The sequence below is a fragment of the Danio aesculapii genome, chromosome 13 (genome assembly GCF_903798145.1).
Source record: "Danio aesculapii chromosome 13, fDanAes4.1, whole genome shotgun sequence".
NCBI lineage: Eukaryota > Metazoa > Chordata > Actinopteri > Cypriniformes > Danionidae > Danio > Danio aesculapii.
The window spans coordinates 47,783,388-47,801,322 of NC_079447.1; the positions used below are offsets into that span (position 1 = coordinate 47,783,388).

The 17,935-nt window shown below is 35.7% G+C and overlaps 1 protein-coding gene across 1 annotated transcript in view; it reads left to right on the top strand.

Annotated features, from left to right (window-relative positions):
• Positions 1-8,840: 8,840 nt before the first annotated feature.
• LOC130239978 (homeobox protein Meis1-like) overlaps positions 8,841-17,935 on the top strand; it is a 73,982-nt gene continuing 64,887 nt past the window's right edge. Inside the window, exons 1-6 of the mRNA XM_056471373.1 lie at positions 8,841-9,444; positions 10,809-11,029; positions 12,148-12,289; positions 12,494-12,544; positions 12,974-13,024; positions 13,975-14,121. Coding sequence (XP_056327348.1) covers positions 9,433-9,444; positions 10,809-11,029; positions 12,148-12,289; positions 12,494-12,544; positions 12,974-13,024; positions 13,975-14,121 — 624 coding nt within the window. The 5' untranslated portion in view covers positions 8,841-9,432. The remainder of the gene's footprint in view (positions 9,445-10,808; positions 11,030-12,147; positions 12,290-12,493; positions 12,545-12,973; positions 13,025-13,974; positions 14,122-17,935) is intronic.

The following is a 17,935-nucleotide window of genomic DNA, read 5'->3' on the forward strand; positions in this document are numbered from 1 at the left end:
GAACTCATACCAATTAGTCACTAAACTGACAAAACGTAAAATACTTAAGTTTTCTCGTGAGATCAGGCTGGTCAAACAGAACTTTTCTGCTTATTTGATGGCATTTATATTCTCTATGGTAGTAGTAGGAAACCTATTGCTTTTGAGCCACATGTGGCTCTTTGACCAAAAATACGTGCTCTCCAGCTATCTTCCTTCAATTATATTTTACATTTTAAAATTATAACCGTGACTTGAAATCAGTTTCCTATAGAAAATACAATGACAGTTCACTTTTTTAAATAGTTTTTTAAGCAAAGTAAATAAAATCGTTTTGACCAATGCATAGACTTGAATCACAACACCAATAAAGGACAAACACCTTATATTTCTATGGTAACCTCGCACACATAAATTCAAACAACATTCATGATGTGTGGTGGGCGAAAAGAAATAATCCTATAAATTTCCTTTCTTCATTCATGGACTTGCTCAACGTGATCAACATGTGATGCTTCATATGTGTTTATTTTTGAGTTGTGCATTGACATAAATTAAGGTTTTGTTTAAACCTGTATTATTTATATACATACCCATACCCCAACGGCTCTTAAAAAATGCATTTGCCAAATAAATCAGAAATGGCTCCCGATCCCTGCTCTATGGTATTATACTTAGTCTATTTAAACCCACAGGCCAATTAAAAACAGATCCAAAGTTATCATGACTCATTTTGTACAAATGGGCGTGTCCACGTTTTGGTCCTACAATGTTTCCCTCCCCATAATACTCATCACCAAACACCTCACCTTAAACTATTACACTGTAGTAATACATTTCACTCTTCCCTTAATGCTCATTGATTATTAAAGTTTAACTGTTAAAGTTAAATATTAGTACCACGTCATTAATAATCCTTATTTTTTCCCCAATATAGTAGTATAGTAGTAGTTATGATTACTATTCTTAAAAAAAAAAAACTGTCTGTGTGTTCTCCCCTAATACACAGTAAACGTTTTGGATTCTACGCAATTTCTTCATGTTGTCCCAACACAAATCGATTAAGATAACTTAATTGTCTTTACAAAATTAAGTGGATTGAAAATAAACAATTCATTTGTTCCCCAAAAACTGAAAAATTGTGTTGATTCAGCTCATTTTAAATGAACACGTAGCACAATTATTTTAGTAGTAAAAGTAAGGGACTAAGCAGAAGGACAATTATTGAATCTCTGTGTACTAGTTCTCTTAAAAGGATATTCACCCAAAAATTAATAAACGATCTGAAAATTACTGTGGAAGTCAGTGGGTGCCAGTTGCCAGCATTCATCTAAATATCTTCTTTTGTGTTCAACAGATGAAAGAAACTCAAATAGAGGGTGATTAAATGACTGCAGAATCTTCATTTCTGGGTGAACTGTCTCTTTAAAATCAATTTTGAGACAATTAAAATAACTAAAATTGGTGCCAAAAAAAATGTTGGCTTGTGAGTCTGCAATTTATTTTAATAGTTTGATTCATTTAGTTTAAGGTGGAGAGACATCCTTATTTAGAAAGCAATTTAGAGAGACAGACACATTAAATAATAAAATATAATATGATATTATGATAATATTATAACCAAAAATATTGATGATACATCTTGTACTCATGGGCGTCTCCCATTTTTGGTACAATAAAATGATCTGTACATAAAATTGTCTCTCCCCTTAATAATCCACATGGTTTAACAAACTGAATTTGTAGTTGTAAACTTTCCATTCATCGAATGTGTTGTTAGTTCAAATGTATTACTACTTTGCCAGACTAGCTAAATAAACAAACACAGATTACAAATATGGTTGACTCAAACATTTTTAGTAACATAAAGATAACATTTGCCGTAATGTTTCTCAATTAACAACAACAGCAAAAAACTGTAAACTGTGGTAGCTAATTAATATAGGGTATATGCAGAGCTAGTGTTTTTCCCATACTGATAAACTTCTGGTGAACAGTCAATGTGATTTTTTCTTTTCAATATTATACAGTTCCTTTGACAGCATCGATGTTGTAATGTAATTAAACTATAATCAGTTAAATAGACTTTAATAATAGTTGTTGAAGCATAAACCGAGATGAAAAGCCAATTACAAGACAAAAGTCTTACTCTCAAAGTCTCGCAGGGGTTATTTCTTAAAATATATTTCCTTGTGTTGACGCAACCCCACTGTAAAAACCTGATAAGTAAGTTAAATCAAACTGCTTGAGGAAAACCGATTGTGGCAAACCGTTTAAGTTTTGAAACAAAATGTTGAGTACTGTAAACTATGACTATATAATAGAGTCCAAACAGATATAGTATTTGTGTTGATAATTTGTGTTGTCAAACTTTAGAGTATTAGTAACTTAAAGATTTTAAGTTCAGTTATCAAATCGCAATGAGTTCAACAAATTAAGTCCAAACAACTTTACACTGTAAACCCAAGAAGTTAAGGTAACTCGAACCATTTGAGGAAACTGATTGCAACAAACCATTTAAGTTCAAAAACTACTGTGAACTTAATCTATTTGAGTATGAGTACTGTGAACTTAATCCATTTGAGTAAAGGAAGCATTTTGAGCACAGTAAAACCCAATAATTAAGAGAACTCAAACCAACTGAGTACTGTAAAGTTGACTGTTGGGTTTTACAGTGTGTAGCTACTCAAATGGTTTGGTATTGCTTCTAGTTTTAGAGTTAACACAAAAAAATAATTAATTAATTCATAACTCATTCGTTTTGAAATGTTGAAATAATAATATTTGAAATAATTTGCTTAATATAGTCATTCATGGGTTATGATAACTCCTTTTCGGATAACTCCTTTATAATTGTTTCAGGACTAACTTAATAGTTTCATGTCAATCAACTTAAATTGTAAAAAACAAAAAAATAAGTTACTTAAATTGTGACGGTTCATTCCGCTGTGGTGGCGACCCCTGAAAATAAAGGGACTAAGCTGAAGGAAAATGAATGAATAACTAATCAATCTGTGTTGGGACAATGTGAAGAATTGATGTGGAACTTAGCAGGTTTTTTACTCAAAAAACTATTTCCTTGTTTGTTTAAACTACTTATTAAAAATGAAGCTAAATCAACACAGTTCTTGAGATTGTTTTTGGACACCTTATTTGTCTTGTTCAATCAACTTAATTTGTAAAAACAATTAAGTCAACTTAATCATTTGTGTTGGGACAACATGAATGTCTTGTGTGGGACATAGCAAATTTTTCAGTAATTAGACATTCAGTTTTGGAACTTACTTTTGGGAATACTACTTATTACACTCAAACATTTTTCCTTGCTTGCTCTAACTACTTATTTAAAACGAGTTAAATCAAAACAGTTATTGAGATTATTTTGGGACACCTTCATTATTTCATGTTCAATCACTTAAATTTGTAAAAACAATCAGTCATATTATCGATTTGTGTTGGGACAACGTGAATAATTGTGAGGAACCCTCCATTTTAAAGTGTATGGTTTTTTTTACTTAATCAAGTCGTTTTTAAGATACTGGATGAATCATTTTTACAGTTCGGACTCATTGGAATTAATAGTATTGAGCAGTACATCCAAAACATGAATGCGAGAAGCAGATGTGATGAAGTACAAGAAGTACACTGCATGGCCCGGCCCCTCAGGATGGTCTTAATATTAGGACATCCTCTCGGCGTGCACAGACAGAGCTCATTAGTGTGGCTGGTATATACTCAGCCCAGGCCTGGCTCACTGTGTCCTTGCACGAATATATAGGGGTCTTCACACGTCCTCCGCAAAAGCACTCTTTCGCCGCCACCCTCCCCTTTTTTCCCCCTCTTCTCTCTTTCTCTCAAAGGTGCTGATCAATTCACAGCCTCCTCCTGAGGTGTGAGACTCATCCCTGCACTTTGTGATTGGCTCAGGCGCCACAACTCCACGGTTCACTCCCGTACCTCTTTCTCCCCCTCTCGCTATCTCTCGGTGAGGGCAACTCTTTTCACCTCAGGGCTCTGCCAGCCTGTGGCCAGGCTTCGGTCAAATGAAATCACACTAATCAAACCCCCCCCCCCCCCCCCCTCTTTTCTCCTACTCTCTCTCTCCCACATTCTCCTCCTCTCTCGTGGCTCTGAGCCCATTAGCCACACCTGAAATAATAACTCAAGTGCAAATGTTTTGGCACTTATAGCTGATAGACCAAGAGAAAAGGGTGGGAGAGAAAGAGAGCGAGAGAAAGAGAGAGCACACTCTGAGACTCAGACTGAAGGATATTCCAATCCCAACTGTGTCAACAGGGAAAGCTGACAAATTCAGAAATCATCATACATTATGTGAAACCCCATAAGCTTCATGTTGGTCATAATCATCTTATAAAAAATGACAGTACAGTATTTGTGTGTATTGGTTCAATATTATTTTCATATTCTGACATTACAGTGATAGTGGCATTGAACATTTGAACAACACCCTTACATACACAGTAGGCCTGCTGCATACATGTAACAACACACTGATATCTCTGAAGTGCATTTCTTTATGCTTCACTAATAAGCTGCTATTGCAAACTGTAAAAATGTCAAATCAAAACGTGAATCCCTAAGTAAATTCATCTAATTTTGTCTTTTGAATGTTTAATGTAAGACAGTAAACTTTTCTCTTTCTAGCTCGTGTATTTAAGTGATGTCTACTAATTAATCTTTTGCTCATTTAACGGTGGCTTTTAACCATATTTTTCTTTTATTATTAAGATCTAGCACGGTTTATAATATTAATAATATTTGGTCGTCTAATTAATTGCTTTATTTTTATATAGTGTGTTTTAACTTGTTGATATAATTGATGTTTGTCAGTTACGGGAAGATAGAAAGTACGCAGAAAACATAATAAGTTAATTCAAGTAACTTCATTTTTACTACAAATTAATGCAGTGAAAACAGGATTTTCTGTGAGGTTTTCTAATGATCGTTCATGAGGGTTGTTTATAACAAGCATTATTACACATACACTAAATGAAAAGCTACGCTGTAAGCCTAATCTCTTTCATTCCTTCATTTGATAAACAGTTCAGCGCGTTTTGCGTAATAGAGGAAAATATATTTAAGAACAAATATGCGAACAAGATACCAGATATTAACAGTAGACGGATTTATCAACGAGCCGTCATCAAACAATTACTTTGTCCAATAGTTAAAATACAAATTCGGTTTCTTAAAACTTTCATAATTGATTATAATAATTAACAAAACTATATATAGACATTTTATTTAAAAGCGGCGCTATATTTTGAATGCAATTCGCCTGTTTCTGTTATGACAGAAAAGTCTCTCTCATTAGGAAACAAAGAAATAATTCTTTATGTTTCCAGTAGAAGGCGCACATGATCAAGCATACAGGTCACTTCAAGCCTTTGCATATGACAAAATATGTTTTTTCTTTTAGACCCCGTGTATTAGTTTACACTATTGCAGATTCAATTGTCCTGCAGTGTATTTCTTAATTAAGAAAGTATGTTAGATTCAAAACAAAAGCAAGCTAAATAAAATAACAACGTGATCTAACAGAAAAATACAAAGCGAAATGAATTAAAAGCAGATTTTAATGTATATATTTTAATTTAAATATGCCTATAAATTGGCGTAAAATAAAAGATGTTCATTGTCAGCACAGCGCTTATTTGGTTTATTTAGAAAGTTTTAACAACAAAAACAACAAAAAGTAAAGAGCCCAAATCCTCTAGTTTTAACTACACCTGTAATATATATTTAATTTCGCATTTTTAAATCCTCTAAAAAACTGTAATCAAAATGTCTGGACGCAGTGCACGTTTGATTAATTCACGTAGCCTCGAATAGGCCTATTTATGAACTCTTAAAAGTTTTCTCATGCTAATTTTAGAGTTTTGTAATTACATTACATTTACAAAACTGTCGTGTTGATGGGTTTAATTTCCCCGCAATAGTAAATAATATTTATATTGTATTATTTTAATTGTAGTAACTGTGAAAACGTCTCCGCAATGCAATTGGATAAGAAAACGCAAGTCAAATAAATAAATAAATAGCTTACCGATTAGGATATTTGTATATTCACACACTGCACATTTTGCACACACTTGAAACACACTAAGAGCATTATAACCAGGCAGTGGCAAGATCAAGAAAAAGTTATAGCCTGCTGTTTTATCCCAGTGCGTCTTACCCATTCCCGATAGTCTTGTAAGTTTCAGGCAGTTTGTCAGTAGTGGAGAAGGCAGGGTTCACTGCTGACTGGCCCCTGGTCGCGGATTGCTGCGGGGGGATATAAAGGATGACCTCCGTTTGACTTCTGAACCACAGCGGCATGTTGCTTTCAATAGCGACTTAGAGAGAGAAAGATTCAAATGAATAACAAATATTGAGACAGAATGGGAACATTCCGGTATTAAAAAATCTAGATGACATCAAGCGTTGTTGCTTTTTAGATTAAAAACTATAATTTATGTATGTTAGAAGAAACTGCTGAATTGTCGGGATGACACTAATACTAAAAATAGATATTGTATTGTACTTCACACTCTAACTTATGTATACTGTATAATTTTTATTACTATATAATTCATACATTTTTAATTAACAAATTAATTTGCTCAAATTAAGCCAAATAAAACACTTTAAAATATACTCAACCTAGCGTAGCTGTAGTTGTACAAATGTTCCCAGTGATGCAAATATATTCTCCATCTTTTTCAGTTTATAGTGCATCAGTCGCACAGTTCAATTCACTCGGTTGAATTTCGGACTTGTTTTTTAATCTCTCTTTTTGATTTTACGTCAAATGGTTCACATCTCTTTCTTAGCCCAAATTATCCGAAATGATGGCATTAACTCAGTGATGCGTGCTGCAATCTGCTGACCCTCACTAAAAGGCAACCTAAACAGTGAAAGTCCATGCCCTCGTTGTGCTCTATAGCGTCCTTTTATAGATGCTAATTGAAGGAACTTAATTACTTTATAATGCTATTCTGGTTCTGTGACAGCAGTTAAGCGTTTGGGTAAGCACAGCTTTCATGTCATCCCGTTTGCTTCTCACATAATTGAGACAAACGCAAAACTAATGTTAAGACTACAAACATCATTACAACAAATAAGTTAACTCAATGCATATCTAATTCATTATATGTTAAATTACTACCTATAATTAGGTGAAACATATTGAATGAACAATTATTAAGAGAAACTAAAACTATATTTTGATTTTAGAAGAACTTGAGATAAACAGTTTAACTACTTACCGACAAACGCGTGCGTGTTTATCTGTGGTTCGGCAGTGAGATACTCGTATATCTGTAATATATCTGTTGCATGAATCCTCCTTTCATTTGTGTTTAAGTCCACATCAGATCCGTCACCCGCGCAGCGCGCACCCTTGGTTTGCCGAGCGCTTAGGGATTTGATAGTAATTTCATGCCTGTAAATGTGCGCGCCGGATCCGGCCGCTGCTCTTCTGCAGGAAGCGAGGGTCGTGTGATGCTCACGGCAGCTGATAAGACACCGTGCTCGCATTAATCGCTTCTGATCGATGACAGATGCTCCTCAGACAAACTTCATACACCTTGTCACCGGGTCAGTTGTATTGGCCACAATGGAGCGCTTCAGACTTCATCAATCAGTTATGTTTAAAGCCTCTTATCTGAGTATTTTATAGAAGATGTAATATTCATAACAACAACGAAGTTGATTTATTTAGGGAGATGTATTTTAAATGTAACTCAGCATAAGTCACCTCTCCAAATTGTTAACGTAAAAGGTCGTACACATTGGCATTACAATGCATGGTAAAAGTTGTATCCACTAGTTTAATTAGGAATATTGATAGAGTGGCACAAATTAAACAAGATGCACACACATAATTAAGAATATTAAATCAAACATTAACTTTTATATATTGAAAATAGTAATTGTATCAGTGGCTACAATGTGTGTTATACACACAGAGAGAATCACAGTGGGAGAGAGTGAGCATTAGAATAGGCAAAACAGAATACGAAGACTACATTTTCCCTCCAGATTACAATATTTTTATTCCACCCTTTCTTCATTTATGGAAGCATATCAACCGATAAATTAATGATTGATCATTCTTTGCACCAATAGATGGCTTGATTCACTGTAACACACTTTCATTGGACACTGCACCAAACTCCTAAGATCCTACAGTAAGTGGATGAGCCCATTCACAAATGGCGGGGGTGTTTCGGCTGAGAGCGAGTCACATCACCGCTGAAGTACAGCATATGCTGTTCCTGAGTAATGATGTTTGAGTAAAATGTGAAGTATATAGACATTTGGAAAAAAACAACATTTCGTGTTATTAGTGCAGTACATCTCATTTTCAGGAGCTTTCGTGTAATAGTATACACATTGCGTATGGGGAAACTTCATTACGCATCATGAATAGGGTATCCAAGTTTCTCTACTATTGTAAATAGTTGTGCGTTCTCCATTTCGAATACCCAGATCAGAGCGTATAATAAACATAAGCGATGTTGAGAATGGAGTCCACGCTCCCTTTGTTATCATCATGTTTTATGTAATCGGTATAAAGGCTACTATTGTATGCCTTGGCGTGCATTACGCACGCATTGCTATCCAAGGGTTACAACCAAAAGCACAATGTGGTCTCTGCGTGTTATTCTTCGGTTCGTGCTGAATCGTGGTAGTGGTCTGCGCTTTTCTGCGTCCCACACATTTCACCCCCCTGCTTTAGCAGGAACTTGATGTAGCCCATCGCATTGTGCAAGACGCGACCTGTTATGGCCACCACTACTTCCGGGTTTCAGCAGTCTGGTCCAGATTCAGCTGCTGAGCCGCGTTCACACACACTCATTGTACACAAACGGGGAAAGGCAGCTCGCAGCATCGATCGTGGCTCCTTTAAGAAAAACTAAGCCAGAATTATCAGCCCACCTCCTCTTGATCTCATTTAGAAGCTATTGCATAAAAAATCAACTCAGGAGCCGAGAGTGATCAAAGAAACGAGAGAGAGCTTCATTTTTGTGCATTTGAGTAGTATTCTCGTTAGGGGTGCTAACCAGTGGAAGCGCGCGGAGGATCATCATTCATTCAGCACTTTGACAAGCTCGCGTTTGATTGATTGACAGCCGGAGTGGCAAAAAGCCATGAGATGCGTTAGTTTTGTTTGAGGGGCTATTTTCATACAGCTTTGGAAAAGAAGATTTTGCTCGATCCGTGTCGCTCTCCAGGGGAAAGAAAGCGAAGGGGACCTATCGCTGAACGCGTCTGGCTGAACTTGTGGTGAAGGACTGGCTTCACATCGCTCGCTCGAAACAAGCATTTGGATTTTTTGGGCAAACCATCTCCCACGTTTGGAATTTGCGTGTTTATTTCCTATTCACCCTGGCCTCATAGGGGATATATTTTTGACTAAAGGAAGACGAGGGAGTGTGGAGGGCGATGGCGCAGAGGGTACGTATCCCGAAAAGTTTCTTCGACTCCGTATTGTTGAATGCAGTTGGAAATACTGAAACGTGGCCGATGACAGCCTCGCAGTCAAACTTTCTCTTCTTTTGACTGCCAGTTTTCACATTCAACTTTACATCGCTCACTTTCATGCACCCCTTTGTGTATAGTGTTTTGTGTGTGTGTGTGTGTGTGTGTGTGTGTGTGTGTGTCAATTTAGGGGAAAAATGATACTCTCTAATTAAGTTTGACAGGGAGCATTCCTAATTTTCTAAACTATTGCTACTTTTACAGTACGTGTTTATTTAATATCTTCATAAAGCATAAAACATTTTAAACTAGCTGTTTGAATAGTTTAGCTCTCATATTAAAAATTATTATAATGCTTGTTATGATAACACACTGTAGGAATATTAATTAAACGCAAACTTCATTTAGCCGTATTATTTTTCAATTCCTTGTAATAACAGCACTTTCAAACAGCATTAGAGTAAAACTTTTGTGCGCTTCGACCTGTAAAGTTGACATTTACTAGTTGGCGGCGACTTTGCATTTGTAATCAAAAGTAAACAATCACAAAGTAGATTTCATCGCAAACCTCCGACCTTTTGCTTTTGATGGTAAAACTATAACAGCACCCTGCTGTCTTGCTAACACCTCTGTAGATTTAGAAGGCAGATGTAATGTTTTCATCAGACTTTCTAAACAATGTTATAAAACTTAAATAACGATCAAGAATTAATTATCAGAGTGTCACTGATATATCATTTTAAAGAAAGTAATCAAATATTTTATTTAAAAGCCACGGATGAACAATGTAAATGTGTGTTTAATTAAACTAATTCTAAAAGTAGCCTGCTACTTGTGATTATATTCTAAAAAGTGTATAATGAGTATAGTTTGAAAACAATATAATCAACAATGAAATACACAGTTATTACATGATTACTACATTACCTATTACTTGAGTTTCAACTGTGGAAATAAAAAATGAACATAATAACAGTGGACAAAACTATGTTGTGCTACTCGTGATGTTTTGTGATGATCACAGTAAAGCATTACTCCATATGCCCGACGCTGTTTTCTAAATCTCCCTGTTTCAGTCTGCTTTAAAAAATAATAATGATAACACGATAGTTTGTTGCAATAAATAGCATGTTTGCACTTAGTGTTACAATCACAAAATGCCGTTTACATATTTAGTCGTTTACACCAAAACAAAGTGTTTTCATTTCGCAAAAGTCAGTTTTCCCCCCTGAGAGCATCTAAAGTAGACCCAGTTTATATTATCTTTCAGTGTATATTTTATGCATTCTGTAAGTGAAAAAAGTGACAACATGGGAATATTGCCATTCGTGTGTGTGCAGTACGAAGATATACCCCACTATGGGATGGACGGAGTAGGAATCCCGAGCACGATGTACGGGGACCCGCACGCCGCCAGATCCATGCAGGCTGTTCACCTGAATCACGGGCCCCAGCTCCACTCCCACCAGTACCCGCACACAGCCCACACCAACGCCATGCCGCCCAGCATGGGCTCATCCGTCAATGACGCTCTAAAAAGAGATAAAGACTCCATTTACGGGTACGTGTAGATGGCCAAGACATATATTTCATCATGAAGTTTGCCAATAACACATTATTGGACTCGTAATAGTTTATAAAACTCGAGGCGCCATAAATGTTTAATCTGAGTTTTGTTTTGTTTTTAACATTTTTTGTTCTTCTTGTTTAGATTAATTAATCATTTAAAATGTCTGTTTTGTCAATATATTTATATATATAGGTTAGGCCTATATATATTGTTGTTGTTGCTTTTCAAAATTGAAGCTATTAAGTACTTTACTACTTTAATATTTTAGTTGATAAGTATTGCATTTTTAAAAAACATCGTTTCGCATGAAACATCTATGTGTGTTAAATTTACAACTTTTTATTTGTTAACAACACTTAACACCTACTTATTTGACACATAAAAAAAACTCGTTTAGACAGCTGAGTGATTCTTAAGAAAATTACAATAAACACTAGACCACAAAGACTACTTTACAAATGTTCGGATTATAAAATGTGTAAATATATCTGGATGTGCGGTGTAACTCCAAATGCGCCTAACATACAAAAGCTGCTGCACACAGCGCTGTGTATAAACGCTGTTGCCGTTGAAAACAGCGATTATACGCAGTAACAAGCTATAGAACTTCCTCTCATTCATTATGGATTAGATGCGTCCCTTAACATTTACACGAGATCTAGGTCCACTATTTGAACCATGGTTAAATTGCATGCTTGGCCTAGACTCAACTTGAGCATTTTAGGTGCTCTGACCTTGTAGTCCGCAGTTTAAATTGACCGCTGTCTTTGATAATACGTTTAGGAATTCAAGTTGCATGTGATTTGATACAGTGTAACGCACAAGTGACAAGCTCGCTATAATTCAAGTCACAACTAAATAATCAACACGAACATACGTTAAACACTTAATCGCTAATAATGTGGCGCAGGGGTACGCAAATCTTTTTGTTTACTGACATAAATCAAATTTAGTTTATTAAATCTTAACTTTTCAAATACAAATCAGATTGCAATAAAGCCTTCAGAAAAGACCGCTTATACAATAAGAAGGAGTTGTGAAGTGTTATTAAAAGTTATGTGCTAATCCAGATTTTTCCTCAAACTGATCTCTATACTTTTTTATTCCAGGCACCCTCTGTTCCCTCTTCTAGCACTGATTTTTGAGAAATGTGAATTAGCCACTTGCACACCTAGAGAGCCCGGTGTTGCTGGGGGCGATGTGTGTTCATCAGAATCTTTCAATGAGGATATAGCAGTGTTTGCAAAACAGGTCAGAAACTGATTTATTCCGCAAAAAGTTTTGCACATTTTTAATTGCTGCTGTTGCGTTTACGTACTCTTCTGTAACTGCAAATTTTTATATAGGTGTGTAAAAAACTATGTTTGAGCAACGCATTTAAATTGATGTTGTGTTTTCAAAATAGAAAATATTTTTTCTCACAATTTTAAATTATTTACATGCATATCGTCTCAGATTCGAGCAGAAAAGCCGCTATTTTCGTCAAATCCTGAGCTGGATAATTTGGTGAGTGAAAATTATATTTATAATTATTAGCATTGTTATTATTTTGCCTGTAAAAGCTCCAATCTAAAACTTATTTAAATTAATTAAATATTTAGAAAGTTTTGTTTGCACAAAATAGTTTGATTACTTGATTATTGTTTTACTTTTTGATATGGGCTGAATTTTAATTCAGATTATTTCTAAGCATCGACGGGGACACGTCCCCATCATTAAAATATGAGTTAAAGTGATAATTTATTCATAAACTAAAAATAATGTGAATTAATTGCAATGCATAGTAATAATAGTGATATCAAGTCATTAATGACCCTAGAATTAATAGATCACTCAGTTGTGAAACAATGAAATTGAAATATGAATTTGTCATGTTCCTGTTTATTTCGTCACAATTAAAGTGAACTTTTTTCCTCCGTTTGTTAATTTTCCCAGATGATTCAAGCCATTCAAGTTTTACGGTTTCATCTTTTGGAGCTCGAAAAGGTAATCAAAATTTACCAACTGGCCGGTCCTCTTTTCAAACCTATGGGCCTCATCTGCATAAATGTATTTTTCCTAGTCTGTTGTAATTAGTGTCAAAATCAATCATGCTGCCTATTTCTCCTCGTGTTTAATTACAATACAACCTGCTACCACGGCCACAGATATTTCATAGCAGTAATTTCCATGTTTCTTTGCTTGTTGTGCCATGTAACGTAGTTGTGAGGTTTTTCCTTCTTACTTCCTTTTAAATTAATTAATTATTATAATTCAGAATATTTTAAAGGACGTCGACAACCATAAAGTCGACCACGCTGATGGCACGTTTTCCGCGCTTATCTTTTATCAGCAGTACACTTTGGAGGAATTTTATCAACACCTGTTTCCACGACTAGAGTGGGCCTATCAAGTGATTTATCACCAAACCATATAGCATTACAGTACTGAATACACATCATAACCACTGGCTCCAAGTCTCTAGATATTTGCATGAGCATCTAGGGTTATTTGTGCTGAGATAACATGGCAAAGCGATAGTACGACCATTAGGCCATAAATGAAAAATTCTCCAGTCGCACACCGAATGTCATATTATTCCATTGTAAATAGGTGATAATGAAATAACTCGACGAAATTAAACAGTTTACCTTAAATGTCAGTCAAGCAGGTCATCTCTCTAATGGCCACAACCCCGGGAGCAGATGAATTTAACACGGGTGTTGAATACGGTGCAACCCGTGAGTCGTCTTGTCAGTGTCAATTTTCTGCGATATCTTTATTTTGAGAGGGAGTAAAGTTATTTCACATTCTGGATGCGTCAGATAGATATCAGAGAAGGCCACTGGGAGAGGTTTTCCATGTCAATAAGAGTTCTGGATGCACTTGTCAAGTCGCTGTGATGACCCTTTGTGATTTTTTCCCCCTCCTTTTCCCGCTTCCCTTTGTATCTATAGGTACATGAACTTTGTGACAATTTTTGTCATCGGTACATCAGCTGTTTGAAGGGGAAGATGCCCATCGACTTGGTTATAGACGACAGAGAAGGAGGATCAAAATCAGACAGTGAAGAAATTACGAGATCATCGGGCCCCCTTGATCAGGTACGTGGTGGAGTCCATTTCTTTTCTGCCCATTCAGACCGTCTTTTGGGTCACTTTCTCTGCCTCGCCGTCATTTGCATACGATTAAGGCTTTTAAATTCCATCGGATTGAAAAATTTGGAATAATGTGGCCCATTATTGCTTCATTACGGTTTGATCCCGGAACTGACCCGAGGAGATTAGCTCGTGAAAGCATTGCCATAAACTTGACCTGTTTCTTGTCGATTTTAATTTAGTCCTTTCCCTCGTCTTTTCTCTCGCCTGCCTTTTTTTTTTTTAATCAAAGCAAATGCTTAGACAATCTATGGCATATATATGTTACTATTACGAACTAAATGGAGTCAAATCTTTAGGAGACATTTAGAGATTTGGTGCTTTGGTTTTCTGCTGTTGTTCACGCTTCATTAGTTGCCTTGTCAGTGTTTTTCCTCAGACGAGAGCGCGCGTTGCTCAGTGCTTTGAATAGCATAGGCAGTGCGCGTTCGTGTTTGAGTACTACTGTGCAGTACAGTATTCTCTCTCTCTGTGTATGTGTGTGTGTGAGTGTGTAGGAAAATGTATGGAATTCTGTGCCTCTGTGACTTTTTTTGCTGTACGATAGCTTGTACTAGTAGAATATTTGACGACACTTTAACTACTTTAAGATGAACGTTTGCACATTTATTATTATAGGACGTTCATAAAATTAGTTTAAAAAGTATATATATATATCTTTTTTTAATTACCAGTATGAGTCGTGTGAGGCAAAAAAAAAAAAAAAAAATATATATATATATATATATATATAAGAGGTCATATTAAGCGGATTAGTAGATTCACCAGCATAAAAAGTAATGATGCGATTAGGCTAAATAATTTAAATCCGTCATCTTCCATATGGCTGAGTGATCGAATCAACCATTGACCAGTTGTAGCTTTCCAATGAGTGCGTCGGCCACCAGCTCTTTTATGAGAGAGAGAGAGAAAAAATTATGTTCCATTCATTAGCAAACAGGGACTCCAATAAAAAGACCTTTGGTTGCTTTAGTCTATTCAATCTCGGCTGTATTAATGATTATGCTAATGAGCAGATCTGTACAGATAGCCTAATGCATCTGATTCAAAGGCAGCATTAAACAGCGTAATGTCAGTAGTGTTTAAGTCTTTAACAAAACTCTATCGGAGGGCACGTGTCAAATAAATGAATTCTTGAGCAGAGATGAATTTAAGCGATAGAAATAAATTAGGCTTATATGAAGACCCCTGGGTATGCAGGTATATAACTTGATAAGAGCAATTATGTTTTGCTCGAGGGCGCGAATTCAGATCTTTAATTGACTTTAAGATGAAGACATGTCCTATTTTATTTCTTGATGACGTCTAACGCCTAAATAATAGGGCTAAGAATTAAGTGTTTACATCTTTATGAAAGTCCGATTCCCTAGTGTAAGATGACCAACTTTTCAGAAGTTGCAAATACGAGAAATAATCTGTTTATGTTTTATTACGCTTCGAATATAATTACCGCTGGTTAGGCTTGTACTTGTTTAACATTAAATAGGCATTAAAGAGGGCTTTAAAACTTAAATACATCGATAGGCTACTTTAAAAATTAAGATTAGGATAACTAAATGCGTGGACGATTCCTGATCAGTTTATGGTTAACAATGTTAAAAGTAACTTCACCGAGCATTTGACTCTAGTATGTATTTTACTTAGATTTTATTCTATATTTTTGGTGGCTACAGTCCCGAGCTTGCTAGGCGGTGACATCCGAATTTGCGTCGCTCATGCATTATCTCGTTCCATATGTATTTTTAATATATGCCCTCGGGCATAAAGTTGAATTGGACTGGAAAAAAAAATCTCCATTGTGCAAATTCTCAACAATGTTAACAAGAGGGAGAGAGGCGGTTCATTTATTCAAAGGCCAATTTATTCCAGCAGGAATACTGCAGCATAAGAAAATCAGAAATATACATAGAATTTATTAAACTCTGTGGTCCAGCGTTGTTCTGTGTTTTCGGCCTCCGTGCACCGAAGCATCGTATCAATAATGTCTCAACTCCAGCTTAGCATTGTTTTGCAAGTATCGAGTGAAGAAAAAGAGGGGCAGAGCTCAGGGGTGAAAAAGTCAGTCTCTCTCTCTCTCTCTCTCTCTCTCTCTCTCTCTCTCTCTCTCACACACACACACACACACACACACGCACACACACACACACAAGCTGGTGAATGCGGCCCAGCCAGTTTGGTTGACGTTGTTTTTTTCCCTCAAACTGTGCTGATAAACGCGCGGCCACACGAGCCTCAGGTGCCATAACAGCGGAGAGACTAGTTAGAACTAACTATTTAACCCCTTCACTGCGGTCTTAATCCTGACAATACAGTTTAGAAATGTTAAGGATTGTAAAATCTTAATAATGCGACCATCATACTCATTTTTTTGTCTGTTGTTATATCCTCACTGTCTAATGCAATTGAACTCTTTTAGAACTTTTGATTATATGTATTATGATTGTGCAGCTGTGTGTGTGTGTGTGTTAGAGAGAGTTATACCAAACTGTTTTCAGTTTTTTACATTTATTATTCGTTCTAGACTACAACTTTTGAAGATCATTGATTATTATATTATTACAACAGGTCCTCTACCATGCAGTTAAATAATAATGACTCATAATAATAAATTGTGTCTGAATTAAGATAATATTAAGTGCTAAATTAAATAAAATAAAATAAAATAAAAAATAAAATAAAAATAAAAAATAAAAAAGCAATTTAATTGCTTTCATGTTTTTTTTTTCCTTTTAGGAAAAATCTGAAAGTGCTTTGTGTAAATCTTTTGATTTTAATGACACCATTTTTGACAGTAAATATCTGTTACTAATTCAATGAGATTATCAATTCCTAAATTAAATACAGTTTCTTAGAAAATAATGCAAGTTTTTATTTCTCTGACATTAACCATTTTATGCAGTTTTTATTCATTAATTCATTCATTCATTTATAATTTTAAAACAGAAGTATTGAAATCAGGGCATGACCTTTTAAAGTACTGAGAAATAATTACAAACAACAATACCAACGTTTAAACCAATCATAATGCGAACTAGAATGATTTCGGTTTTCTTTTGTTTTGTTTTCTTGTCTTTACTTTTTTCTTTTCCTGTCTTGTGTTATACACACAGTTGAGTGAAATCATGACTGATCGATTTTGATGCAAACATTTACCAAGGAATAGATTTAGTGCGGTCCAAGTAATGACTTTATCTTTTGTTTCGGCATGTTTATTACCTCCTTGTGCTTCAGAGCAAAGTAGGCTAATTTGTTTTCCGATTGGCCGGCTCATGGTAACTTGTTTATGACGTATTTGCTCCGTGCTGACGCTCACTGAAGGCAAAGTAAAGAGTCTGAATACATTTCCATGGGCTGCAGCGTTTGCACAGTTGTCTTTAATTGCAGAGAGGCACTGCCATTTGCTAATGAACTCAACGCCATGAAATCCTCTGCAGTGCTTAAGACTTCAGTACTCGAGGGCTCTTTAGATTATTCCATGCGGCCTGAAGAGGGGTTGAAATAATTGAAATGCTGAATAGTTTCTCTGTTTGCAGTTTCCTTTCTGTTTTGTTCAGGGCCAATTTAAAAACTAAGGCTGTTATTACTGACTGAGCTCTGTGTTATTGGTGTAATGCATATAGAGGCCACCCAGAAGTTTTTCTGCTTAATAATTTGTGGTGCAAAATATAAATTTGTGCCATGGAGGATGTATAGGACAGTTTTAACGAGTTGGATAAATAATGCGACTTCTTCCCTGTCATGAGAGATTCTTTTGGTTGTT